Source organism: Lytechinus variegatus, chromosome 12, assembly GCF_018143015.1.
Source record: "Lytechinus variegatus isolate NC3 chromosome 12, Lvar_3.0, whole genome shotgun sequence".
In the NCBI taxonomy this organism is placed as follows: Eukaryota; Metazoa; Echinodermata; class Echinoidea; order Temnopleuroida; family Toxopneustidae; genus Lytechinus; species Lytechinus variegatus.
This window is the reverse complement of record NC_054751.1, coordinates 34,212,088-34,226,635: the sequence shown is the minus strand read 5'-3', so window position 1 is coordinate 34,226,635 and position 14,548 is coordinate 34,212,088. Positions and strand designations below refer to the sequence as shown.

At 33.8% G+C, this 14,548-nt stretch overlaps 1 protein-coding gene across 4 annotated transcripts in view; it reads right to left on the bottom strand.

Moving 5' to 3' along the window:
• The window catches only part of LOC121424878 (cGMP-specific 3',5'-cyclic phosphodiesterase-like), a 143,158-nt gene that overhangs the window by 26,711 nt on the left and 101,899 nt on the right, over positions 1-14,548 (bottom strand). For all 4 annotated transcript variants that reach the window (XM_041620723.1, XM_041620725.1, XM_041620724.1 and 1 more), the window contains 7 exons: positions 13,805-13,912; positions 11,793-11,902; positions 11,327-11,414; positions 4,413-4,513; positions 1,754-1,831; positions 979-1,117; positions 213-296 (listed from right to left, as the gene is read on the bottom strand). In XM_041620723.1, the coding sequence (XP_041476657.1) occupies positions 213-296; positions 979-1,117; positions 1,754-1,831; positions 4,413-4,513; positions 11,327-11,414; positions 11,793-11,902; positions 13,805-13,912 (708 nt within the window). The remainder of the gene's footprint in view (positions 1-212; positions 297-978; positions 1,118-1,753; positions 1,832-4,412; positions 4,514-11,326; positions 11,415-11,792; positions 11,903-13,804; positions 13,913-14,548) is intronic.

The following is a 14,548-nucleotide window of genomic DNA, read 5'->3' as shown; positions in this document are numbered from 1 at the left end:
TTGCATGTATAGGCTTCACGGTACACAATATAATATATCTTTCCTGGGCATGTGCTTGGTCCTGAAAATGACCATCCAAACTTGATGTTCTTGCTATCTTCATTTTCTACCCACATGCTCAAGAAAGATATATGATATACTATGAAGCCTCTATGGTGATTGATTCTCCATCCCTGTAACTTTCAGGAGTTCAATGATATCATCCAGCTTACCTTGTAGACAGGCATGCAGATACCATCAATGAAACCCACTTGCATCTTAGGCAGTTCATCCTTCTTCTTCCGATCCATCATCGCCTTTTGAGATAAGTAAATGTTAGGATATTGGAGAATACACAAGAGAAATTAGAAGAATATACACCAAATCACTATCGCAAAGTACTATTCATATGTAAGAGATGATATTAAAAAGTTAAACAGCGTATGAAATAAAGTATATGTAATTAATAATTACAACTTTTATCAACACAACCTTATGAAGAAAAAAAATACTAACGTTATCTGAATTAATTTAAAGGTGGGTTTTCATGGATCAGTAGTGGATCCAGACAGGTTAAACTCAATGGCCCGTATTCTGAAGTAAGGTTTAACTCAGGTTTAAAGTTGTGGTTTGAGTATGGGAAGCCAAAAGTATCAAATATTTTTTATTAAGCTGTACGTTTCTCATGTTTACTATGCTCTTTCCTGATTCATTGATGGTGAAGACAATCATCTATTTATATTTCCTAGACAATTATGAATGATTTGAGAGACAAATGAGCTGAAATATGATATCTCTACCGTTAGTGATTTATGTAACAATTGACTATCCATTCGCAAACCACAACTTTAAACCTGCTATCAGAATACAGGCCAATAGCATTTCAAGGGCTCTACTGTTTGTACACAATGGTGTGCCCATTCAAAGAATAATGTCTATTCTGGCCAATATATTTTTAAAGAAGTATATGAATACTGATGTGGTATCTATGTTTATTACCATTGGTTCTTCTTTGAGTTTCTCTCTCTCCAAATCACCTTGCTCAAAGAATTCACTGAAGACCAACTCAGCAACTTTCTGTTGGACTCGCCATGGCTTGGCTATAGCAGACACATCACATGCCGTCATCAGCATACCCCTATCAGGGAAGAAGAAAATTAAGAATAATGAAGCCAGTATTCTACTTAAAAATCATTTAAAATCTTTATTTTTCATTTATATATAGGCCTACAGCATATACATTATTTTTTTCATTATGTGTGTTTTCAATATCAATCCTGACTGTGAACATTTATCTATTCAATAGATGATTTCAGCTATATCAATATATAATAAATGTTAATTCTTTGCTTCATCCATATATCAATATTTTCTATAAAAAATTATTTTCTCTTCTACCCCTATGATTTTATACATTCTTGATCAATAATAATTTGATGGGTCATTAAATTTGAATCAATTCATGAATGCATGCAGACTTGAAAATCAATACCAGCTTGCTCATATTATCCAATTCAGTAGTCTCAAGATAAACATTTGCCTCATTCAAGGCAATCACCTGTTCAACCATAAACAAGTTCAGACTATACCATCTAAGCACAATAACAGTAATAAGGGGCATTTATTATAAGACAGATTCAAAATGAATAAAACAAACATTTCAATTAAAACATAACCCCCCCCCAAAAAAAAAGGGAGGATGGAAGGAAGGAAGGAAGACATGAAGAACATTGAATAATATTTTTTCATTCATTAGGAGATTTATTTCATGTACCTGAGCAGTCCTTTCTTTTCCTCATTGTCCCACGTGTGCTCCCCTTTTTCAACCAGCTTGAAGAAGTCATTCCTCTTCCTATTTTTCAGGAAAGAAAATAGTATCAAAAATTAATAAATTTATAATAGCACAAAATGGTTCTTCCAAAAAGAAAAGTGCAGTGCATGAAATACATAATAATTGAATACATTTTTAACAAGGAGGCAATAAGGTAAGATAAAGAAACAGATTTTACTAATCACTCAATAGAAATTAATAATTAAATTTAGTCAAAATAACAATCCATATTATCTGCTTTAAAACAGGTTGTTTTGTGTACAAGAACTACTCATTTGGGTAGTGAACTACACAATCAATCATATTAAGAGAGAACTTGCATCATAAAAATGACACAGGATTATATTAATTACAGTGATAGTAAAGAAAATAATTGTGTTCAGAAAGGAACACCCATCCTCATAAGCACACTCCTGAACAATATTCAATAGCATCTGTAAGAATAGTTCAGTAAACCTACATAAGCTGGTTTACAATCAGTTTAATCTCAACAGGCTCTTTAGTGACTTGACTACGTAGCAATTCCATTCCAACAATGAGACACGGACACTACACAGGCACTTGCTAAAATCCCTACCTTTAATACAGGAAATCAATGAATAACTACATAGCTTGGCAAATAAGCAGTATCATGAGCATTATGCATTCAAACTCTGTCCTAAGGTATTAGCATAATTGCCTTGATGAGCCATCTAGATTCTTTGTCTGGGTTCATGCATATTATAGCAAAATGAATCAGTTCAGTGTTCTCAGCAAATATTTAGAATAATGTAGAAACAAAGTAAAAATAAGAATATATAATCTTATTTGAGCCATGATGGTGTTAAAAGTACTTAATTGGTATACATTCAGAACTTAAATAAGATCATATACATTATATATATATCTGTAGTTGTGTGTGTGTTTGGGGGGATTCTTGCAAGCAATTTGTGTTTACTACTTCAAAATTCCACACTGCTATGTCATGAGTACATATCAAAGATGTGTGAAAATAGCAAGTATGTGATACATCGCAAAATGATTTTACATTGTTTACCCAGACAGGGTTTCCCGATACAATAAACATCTCAACCTTCATGTTGCGATATCTGTACTAATTCTGTAAGGAGAATGAAGCTGTCTTTTATTCAAATAATTTATATTAACTCTTTACATTATTTCAATGAGTCGCATATGTCACTGATTTGCACCACCCCTTTTCTCCAAAGTAGTAAATAAAAATTCATTATTGATGCTTTCCTTTTTTTTATATGTATATATTGTTTTCTTATGTAACATATGATTAGATATGTCCTTCTTTCAGATTCTGTCTGACCTTTCTTTTTCTCTCTTTCTCCCTCCTTCTTTCTCTATCTCCCTGTTGCTCCTTCCCACTCTCTCGTCTATTGTGATAGTCATCATGTCACTTTTTTTTTGGTGGTTATTATACATAATTCTTATATTTGTAATCTGCAATTTATTTTTTACTTATGGGTCTTTTTTCCATCCTCCACTCCTTTTTTCCCCGCTTTTCTTTTTTTTTGCTACATCCCCCTGTCTATTCTCATCTTTTCACATGCTTACTATTGCTCCCCTTTCTTGCTCCTGACCTGCTTTTTTCTTTTTATATATAAATAAATTAAATATCTTATAACATGCATCTGCTCATTCTATTTCTTTTTATACTATTATTGCATTTTAAACATAATGTATATTTTTTTCTTCTTTAATGGTCACTGCATGATGTGCATTCATTTATTTCTTTGTTACGTATTTTTTAAAATGTAAACTCACATTGTTAGACTTTTTAATGAGTATTATTTAATAAAACCGAATTGAATATGAATATGGATGAATAAAGTAAAATTTCCTGTACCATTTCAATATCACATTCATCAATATATTTTTTCAAATATATAATCACATATTTTTGTCTGAGAAAAGCATGATTCTACAAGAAGTACATTTTTAAAAACCAGATGCGTAATGGTGCGTACGTGTGCAGTTTTTAAGGAAGTGTAGCCAGCAAGAAGGGAATAACTTCATGACATGAAGTCACATATTTCATCATATAGCAGAGCAAAGGTATGAACCATACTCTGGTGCATTTATACTCTAATATCAGTTTATTGTGATAACGTTAACAGTCATCTTTTTGGAAAGCATGTAAAGTGAACAAAAAAATTCTACTTCAGTGGTAATGTTTAAAGATTAGATATATTTGAATTCAAGACAAGGCGATATCAACAGTACCCTAGCTTGCATATATGCTAGTTAATAGCTGTAGTAAGCTAGCCTATCATGTCTCGAGAACATCCTCACCATGGGTTTCGATATGGATTCTCCAATTATACCTCAAGATGACCTTTCCAAAATGTTTCATATTCCCCATCTCGATCTATTGATGACCAAGACATAAAGATAGCAAGCAATGCTTGTTAATGGCAAAGCTTTGACATACATTATCTCCCAATCCAGTAGGAGGGTGGTGCTTTATAGCTCCTCGCATCTGTGGTTGGTTGGGTCAATATCTTAAAGAATACGGAGGAAGAGGAAGCGTTTACGGGGTGTAGAGCAGACAAATGAAGAGAACATGCAATCACTGCATAATGGATGCACTTACTTGAAGTAGATAGCCAAATCCGTTGACAGAATGGCACTCTCCAAGATCCTAATAGCTTCCCGATAATCGTCAGGATTCATGAACTCAAAGATGTTGTTTCCCTGTAAAGGGGAGAAAGTAAATGTAATTCGTCACATGAATTATCCATTCTTAATTTGAATAGTAAATGAAGGCTGGACTATTCCTTTTATGATAAATGCATATGTCTGTCACTATACAGGCGTATGCATATGTAACGAGAGGCTTGGGAATATTCAGTCTCAGTAAGCGCATGTATGATGCATATTTCATATAACATTATTATTCAACTCTTGAGCGGATGTAAAAAAACAATGGTAAGGTATCCACTCGGCTTGCTTTATTCATCTACAAAGTTCATACATAACTTTTATGAGCAGCTTCATAATACAGCCGTGTGATTGTAAAACATTTTTATCAGCTGTGGATGTGATGAATTTCAAAAGAAAAGATTATAAACAATCAAATTTGTTAGGCTCCTTCCAGTTAGTCAGTGTTTTATAGTAGAAGAGCTGGCTCCCTGTAGTTCAATGGGTATGAAAACTGCTTCATGGGTTTTCAATAGCGACAGAGCTACAATTCATGAATATCTTGATATGGAGTTAAAGAAAGAAAAACATCGCAACTCAATATAAAAATTATTGTGATCACAAACAAGATTGTTAATTGATACCAACAATTTAAATCAAATTGTTTATTTTATGTACATAACAGAAAATAAAATTGCATACCAGCTCTCCAAGGATAAACAAAAGTGGCTGTTTACACCAAAGGAAAACTAGGTCAAGATAGAAACACCGGGATAGCACAAAAAAGGAGGATGAGAAGACACCTATAGACATAGGAGACAAGAACAGCAGAGAAGACCTGCCCCATTCTCAGGGACACCCTAATTGAATTATAGCATGACACTTTAAGGACTAAATTGAATTTGTGCAAATTTACACTTTGAAGCCCATGGGTAAATGGAATCCATTGGCAATCAGGGATGCACGAGACAGGCTGGATGAGGCGATATGCTTGCATTACCCGATTGCCTTGGTGTTATGTTGATGTAAACGGGAGCAAAGATCCACAACCACAATCATGTGAGCCATTGTAATGCAGAGCAGCTCCACATTGACCATAGTTTCTGTCATTATCTAATTCAATTAGTGGTTCTTGGTTAAAGCTAAAATATAGTATTTCTGAAGTGCTTTCAACAAATTATTAGGAAACACCTCACTCAGCATAAGAACCGACCAAACCGTATGATAAAAGTACAGCGAACTGCGGGTAATGATAAAACAATAGCTGTTATAATACAAAAGGTAATCCCCATTATGTATCTACACCTTTTTAAAGTAAAATCACTCTCAAAGTCTCATGCATCAAAGACATAAGGAAACTGTGAGCATTTAAAAAAAAAGTAAAGATGAAATATGTATATAGATAGCATGATGATTACTTAAAACCTGTTATAACCAACAAATGAAATTGCACTGGATGGGTTAAAAACAGTGATTTCTGTGATTTTTTCCTAACCATTAAAGAACATCGATGCTGTGTCCATTGAAAGGTTCACTCATGTATCATTTCAAAGTGATTCAGATTTTTTGCTATTCAATAATACACATATACTCCCTAAATTATAACATTTCAAGACATTCTTCTTCATTTCTTAAATCATGACTCAATATCAATACCATGTTAATGTAACAACATGAATTTTCCAATCTTATAAGAAAATTCAAAACAGCCTTTCCAAGAAGGTAGAGTGATACTTTTTTATAATAATAAGCTCTTGGCTATTAAGAGCTGATCATGTGACAAATCATTTCTCCCATTGCATGGACTGTGCAATTTTTTCCTAACAAGCGTTCAGTAGGTTCGAATGTGCTTGCCCTTGGATGTTTTTAAGCATAGCACAGTAGACCACTAGTGCTAGGCTGTGCTCGCTAGCTTTACTCATTTTTGTTTTGTGCTTCATTTTTGCACCTGTACATCAAAAAGTGTAACATAACTCTTCAGGTGGTTTTCAATCTTACAATTTTTTTGTTAACTTCGGATTGATATATCATATTCATAGCATTGACCATTTATTTCAAAAGAATGGCAACTGGTTTCAATATTTGTGGATGTAATTGGAACTAACATCTAATGGGTCCTAGACAAATTTGCCTTTAGGTTTTTATTTAAATAAGTTTTGTCAATCTAACACACAGTTAGACTCACACTAAAATTTACAAAGATTCCATTTGATCAAACGAATGGATCCCTAGATTCCCTACAGATATCTCATTTTATAAAACAAATAATGTGCGGCTCTCGATCATGCAACGGTTCAAATTAGCACATTTGATAACTTCAGAATTGTGCTAAGCCACTCTACTCTGCATTGCGGATTCCAATAATTACTACAATTATCACTTGTGCTAATTTAACCTAATGCACTCAGATCAGCACGTTATTTGTATACAATTCAACAGACTTCTCATGGATATCATTGTATGATACTCTTGAATAATCTGTTTATACATTGCTCATACAACAACTTTTAAGTATCAGACTGGAAATTATTGAAATTCATGAATATTATGTATCATTGTGAAATTTGGATCAATGAATAATAATTCAATTGTTCATTGCAAGGCTTGATATGCATTCAGATGACTGATGTTCAAATGCCACTTGGTATCCCCAAAGCCAATTTGGCAGACCGTGTCGAAACAAATAAAGCTATGGATGGGAGCCTAGCTCATTGTCTTAATAGACACATGCTGAAAACCAACGCTGGGTGCGTTTCCATAGTAACACACGGAACAGACTTGCCAATGATGCGTAAATGTGAATACAGCTCAGCTCATTAAACAAATTGGAATTACACTATATTTCCAAGCAAAATAATTTCAGCCCGATTAAGATAAAGGCATTGCATTGGGCAAGCAATTTTCTCTGTATTATCTAGCAAGTGTAGGCCTACATATATTTATTGTATGATTTGTGAGGACACAAAGGCACAAGTATCTATACAAGAACTTAATCAGCCAATTGTGAATAAAGATATCATGGAAACATTAAAATGTAAAAATTCAACAAGTGGAATGCCTCTGGCCGTCTCACCTGCATCACGCAGTTCAATATAGCAGCAGTGCTGACTTTGAATACTACTCTAACTCGCACAAGATGTTCAGTGATACATGGTTACTCTTATTTCCCTTTTTTATGAACTAGACCAATAAACTTACAGAGATATGATGGTTATTCAACAAAAAACCCCAACATGGCCAAAGTTCATTGACCTTACATGACCTTTGACCTTGATCATGTAACCTGAAACTCGAACAGGATGTTCAGTGATACTTGATTACTCTTATGTACAAGTTTCATGAATCAGATCCATAAACTTTTAAAGTTATGATGGTAATTCAACAGATACACCCAATTCGGCCAAAGTTCATTGACCTTTGACTTGGTCATGTGACCTGAAACGCGCACAGGATGTTCAGTGATACTTGATTACTCTAATGTCCAAGTTTAATGAACTAGACCAATAAACTTTCAAAGTTATGATGGTAATTCAACAGATACCCCCGATTCGACCAAAGTTCATTGACCCTAAATGACCTTTGACCTTAATCATGAGACCTGAAACTTGCACAAAATTTTCAGTGATGCTTGATTACTATTATGTCCAAGTTTCATGAATCAGATCCATAAACTTTCAAAGTTAAGATGGGAATTCAACAGATATCCCCAATTCGGCCAAAGTTCGTTGACCCTAAATGACCTTTGACCTTGGTCATGTGACGTGAAACTCATGCAGGATGTTCAGTGATACTTGATTTACCTTATGTCCAAGTTTCATGAACTAGGTCCATATATTTTCTAAGTTATGATGACATTTCAAAAACTTAACCTCAGGTTAAGATTTCGATGTTGAATCCTCCAACATGGTCTAAGTTCATTGACCCTAAATGACCTTTGACCTTGGTCATGTGACATGAAACTCTAATAGGATGTTCAGTAATACTTGATTAACCTTATGGCCAAGTTTTATTAACTAGGTCCATATACTTTCTAAGTTATGACATCATTTCAAAAACTTAACCTCAGGTTAAGATTTGATGTTGACGCCGCCGCCGCCGTCGGAAAAGCGGCGCCTATAGTCTCACTTTGCTTCGCAGGTGAGACAAAAATAATGTATTCTACAACTTTCAAAAAAAGAAATAACTTAATTTCATGTTAGGAGTCATTGAACTTGCAAGATCACCTTCCAATCTGGTTTCCAACTAATCACAGCCTATTGGCTATACCTTTACTAAAAATGTAAGAAGCATGCTATCTCCCTTCAAGATCACAAGCTACCTTCTTTTTGTATCATTATATCCAAAAGTTATAAATCTAGAAGTGAAAGCTATCATCTTTCTGTCATTTTCAAAGCCCAATGTTATTCTTTCTTAAGTAGCTTCCTTCATCTTTAAAAGGGGACCCATCAATCAATGGAAAGCGCATGAGACACTCCTAATTCCCAATCAGGCACACAAAGCGCTTCGCAGCGGCAACCGCCACGTTCACAAACTCTCTAAATCCTTAGGTAACACTGCACGAAATTACAGATACAAGTGCTTGGGGCAAGTGCAACATTGGCCCCCTACTAATGCCAAGTAGTGTCCTGTCTGATCAAGGAGTCCCATCAGATAAAAGCAGGCCATTGCCCTCTGCACCATTTTTATATTGTAATACTTGCAAGTACTTTGTTTGAATTTTGTAATTGTCTTACTTTGTAATGTAAATCAATCAATCTTTACTATTATTTGTGTTACTCGCACAGGAATGAATCATAATCTGGCCACCCCACCCCACACACCCATATTTTTTTTTTTTTGGTGCTGACAATTTAATTCAGAGTAAACTGATCATTACAATTTGAATACTTGGAAAAATAATATTTTAACCAACCATATTGAGAGATGAATGGGTTTGGATTTTATCCCCTCCCTGTTTATCCAAACCTCCGGCCCCCCCCCCCCCAAAAAAAAAAAATATCCATTACAACATTTCATATAAAATTTTAATGAAATGAAATATCATAAATTCATTTGCCTATGAAGAAGAAAGCCATGGGAATCCCAGTTTCCATTTGCATGGGATGCACTCTTCAATACTGTTTTTACTAAAAAATTCAGAATATCAAACAAAATTATTTCAATTTGTGAGTATATCCAGGCCATTTTGCATTTAAAGCATTTCAAGCTGAAAATACAACAAATAACATCAATTAACTTGTAATGATACAAACAATTAAGAGTGGTGAAAACATATATGTATCTTATATTTCTTCATACATACAATATGAATTAGGCATCTAATTTTTCCCTTGAAAAGCTGTCAAAAAATGATATCAGTCTTGAGGTTTTTAACCTCTGACTGCCTTTTCGAAAACCTTTGATTGCCTATATTCATTCTCCCAATGTTTATTTTACTTCCAGAAATAAACTTGATACATATAGATAAAAGGGATATTTTTCATATCTTTCTTTACTAACCACAGCTCAGTGTAGTATTTCAAGAGAGAATATTTTCCCCTAAGGGTTTAGCTTTAATCCTGTCATCATACATACAGGATGCATAATAACACCAATGAATCCCTAATTCCACTGACATTTTCTACAGCACACTTTCATAAGTCTTGCCTAAAACAACACAGGCACATTTTTTGTCAAAAGATACTGCCGAAATACAAAATCAATGGTGAGTGCATGGACTGTATTGATCTACGTGAAGAAAGGCTTTTTGCCTTTTCCCCGCAGAGCTTGTCATAAAGTCACCATTACAAGGGAATCAGCAGTAGAATCTCTTTTAGATCAAACACTGCTAATGGGAAGGAGGTGGCAAAACGTGCTTTTATGCAAGCAATTCAAGTGAGATGTTTTTTTATTGCTTAATATGATATGAACATACAGGAAAACTTGGACTGCATCTCATTTTATTTTATGAACATGATGAAAGTGTTTACATGTACATACATATAGCAAATAAATGGCAATATCTTGCACATATGGGAAAAGGAAAGTGAAACTAGTTTGTAAATTTGGCAGCCTCACCAACATAAAACCAAATTACCTTTCAGTGAACTAACATTTAACATTCAAATTCAAATGACATATCACAGAAAGGCTAACTAAAATCTACGATTCTCGCAAACTGCTTTTTTCTCTGCATAGAATATTAACACAAAACAGTTATATGCACAACTCAGTGATATGCAAATGAGAGAGTCGATGATGCCCCTCACTCACTATTTCTTTTGTTTTTTATTGTTTGAATTAAACAATATTTCATTTTTTTTTGCAATATGCAATATGGACCAACTTGACTGAACCATGAAATGTTAAACAATGGAAATTCCACATGTTCAGGGAGAAATAAAACTTTGTTTCACAGGAAAATGAGGAGAAAACACAAATATTTCATATAATAAAAATCAAAAGAAATAGTGAGTGATGCCATCAGTACCCTCATTTGGATACCAACCAGGATGTGCATATAACTGCTTTTTTTTTAATAAGCAAAAATTAAATGTCATAACTTTCTTATTTTACAACCGATAATGATGAAATTTTCAGCATTAATGCTATTTTGATTTTTCTCTATTTATTCAAATCAACAATCCTCTGAAATGGAATTGACATTTAAAGGGTAATCTATTCCTTTTCTTCTTACTTTGAAAAAAAAAACCCTTCATTATCCTTAATACAGATACTGAAAAATTCGACCCTACCAAGTGCACTTACTGTCCTATGTTTTATCAGTTATCAAAGAAACAGTCTCTAAATAAATGACAAGATTCATATATCAAGATACAAATAAACCATAGATATTTGATTCCACCAACACAAAATAGTTTAACTCACCTCACTGTTTAGGATCATAATACAGTGATCAAAATGATGATGTTCCATGGTAGAGGTTCCATACAGCAAAGACAGTGGGGAAGAAGTCCTACACATCACAAAAAAAAATTGTCAAAAAAAAAAATAAAAGTAAATTTGAGATGATGTAAACATTACTTTCCTACTCGGGTCACAAAGAAATGTATATTTGTTTGTTTTCCATATGAAAAAGAGACTGAAAAAGCTTGGGCTATGCCTTTAAAGGACACTGATTGCAGTACAAAGAAATGTTCAAAAAGAAGGGGGTCAATGGGAGATCCTTCAGGCACTCCATATAAAATGTCAAGGTTTTGTAAATTAGCTCCTTTTTTTCCTGTCTATTGTTGGAATAGTTAGCTGAAATTTCTGTTAACCTTTTGCATATAGAACATTTTTATACATAAAAATAATCACTAGTCAATTTAATAAAAGGAATTGAAGGACTTACTTGACTTGGAAAGTATTGTTCGTCCCCCTATGGTCCAGGTCATGGCAGAGACAGGCAACAATGAGGGAGAAAATCTCCAGATCTGTTAATAGCTTCCTAAGCTTTCCAGTCTAACCATGTGTGAATTTATTTTTAAAAAGAAAATAAAGAATATTCATACAAGTGTACAGGGCAACAATAATTAAATATTGACTGGCCTTGAGGGGACATCAAATATATTGCACACAACAGAATTAAATTGTCCCGAGTCTTTAGACGAGGGCAATATGGGTATAAATGTTATTATTATCCATATCAGATATATAGAGCAAAATCATAAAGATGCATGGATACATTTTACCCTTCATAGATAGGGTTCTTGTGTGTCATGTCTATATTAGCATCTCATAGCTTTACCATTGTGACATAATTACCAAACATCATAACCAATGTTGTTGCTGCGCAGACAATATACAGTTTTTGCACTGCAGCACAGAACGTTTTCTAGAACATAGAAAATTAATTGCCGAGTGCCCTCCATGACAATGAGCAACCAAGAAGTCTTTGTCGAAAATTGGTGAACCAAAGCAGCAGTTTTGTCCTGGATTCAGGATAAATGACATTTGAAATTTGTTCATCAGCTTCCGATGATGAAACTTGGGACGATATGTTGTCCTGGTTCACCATTATTCTACAAGACCTCTGATCTGTTGATTGTGATTTGACTTGCATTTTCAAAACATTTACTATGTTCTAAATAAATCTTACTACTGTCTCATTCTTGACATGTATCCTCTCTTCTTCCAAATTGAGATGCTCAGATTGGAGATCATGGAAAATACAAAGGTATATTGTGTATCATCTGTGCATGAAACTCAGTACGCACAGAGAGACAAAACAATACACCCGATTCTTTCCAAACATTCATAAAAACATTAATAAAGACTTGTAAATTACCAGCTCAGATGTCTGATATGGGTAATAATTAGAGTTATATTCATTCATCAAGTATGTTCTACAAATTTCAAAGAGAGAAAAAAATGTACTGGCTTATTTTTAGCTGATTAAGATGTTTCAAGAAGTAATTTCATCTTCCCATTGAAAAAAATAAAAACAACTTTTTTTACACTCAATTTCATATATTTCAAGCTTTTCATGAAAGAGCTATAAGTGAACATAAATTTACCTATTAGATTAAAGAAGGTTTACTATCAAACACAAGAGCACAATGGTCAAGATAAAATTTGAACATCAAAATTTATGTGTCACACATTTAAACTATGAAATAAAGCCACCCCTCCAAAATGTATCATGCATCTAGAAGAAATGTATTATTATAAAACAGGTATTGAACAGAAAACAATAAAGAAAACCTGGGCCCTAAGGAATATAAGTGGCAATACGTGAGGACTGTGTTTCACTTGTTTCATGGTAATGTATGCTCTAGGCAATACATGAATGGAAAAGAAAAGGCAAGGGGAAAAATCAGTGTTTGCTGTTCTGGAGGCGATACGTGACACTCTCCATTTTACATAGCCATTGACAAGCATGAGAATGGATGCACAAATTCAGCTCATTGGTATGCATCAGGGGTGGTGTCACTAGATATTAGCCTCCATGGGCTATTATGGCAAGCAGTTTTTCATGCATAAATCTGCTAATGTTCTTGCTACAGGGGGCATTAGAGCAGTGATGACTGCATTTTAGTTACATGGTTATTATGCCATCAGTTTAGAACCTTAATTCAAGTCAATTTACACACTAATGAGCACTTTCATACACAATGCATGTGTATAAAGTCTCTATAGACGTTGAATTTTATCGCTATTGTGTCTCATTTGGTCGGTTTCTAAAAAAAGCACCATTTGTTTATTCTTCAGTAAAAGGTATTAAATTTTCTTTCACACAAAAGTTCTGAAATAATTTGTACATTGTCCACCTTGAATCTGTTCAGCTATAATACTGTTGACAAGTATTCTTACAAAAGCTCAAGCTAGTGACAAAAACAATATAGTAAAGGGTAATTAACTCACCATTACTATGGAGAACATTGTTTGGGCCACGTTGAAGGCATGCCGCCAATTATGGTAGATTACTGGTCTATAGTTCTTGCGTACACTCAACGTCCATCTACATAGTACCTGTATTCAAGAGATTGGAAAACCCCTTTCAAAATAACTTTGTACAAGATATCAAAACCAGCTTCAAATTCTCTTTAATCACCAAGCCCCATATCCCATATTTAATGTGATTTACTAAAACCCAATTACTAATTACTGATTTTGCAGGTATTTTCTGGGTCTTGAAAACTATAAAAAGGGAAATTCCTAAAATCTAGAAAATAAGTTTTTTCAATTCACTCTTAAAAGCAAAATTATGTTAACATTGATTTGACTTGAAAATATCTGAGCTGCAAGTAACCACTTGTCACATTTTCCTGTGATGTGCTATTAAAATGAAGCCCCTCCCCCCAATTATTTTGTAGTGCTTGAAATAAGTGAAATATTAACGAACCAGAAACACCATCATAATTTCATCCCATACACTAACATGTGTTATATCACTCTCCTCAGGAGATAGTAAATGATAATTTTTCAATCATGGAAATCTTGAAAGTGTTTTTCTATTCTCCCTTGGTGTTTTTCATCCATATATAAAATAAAATCAAATAGGACATGAGTCAAAGTACATTACGGTTATCTTAAAATAAGACCTCTGTAATGTTAGACCCGATGCCTTTAAGTAGAATACAGAAATTAAATAAAATGATGTAATAC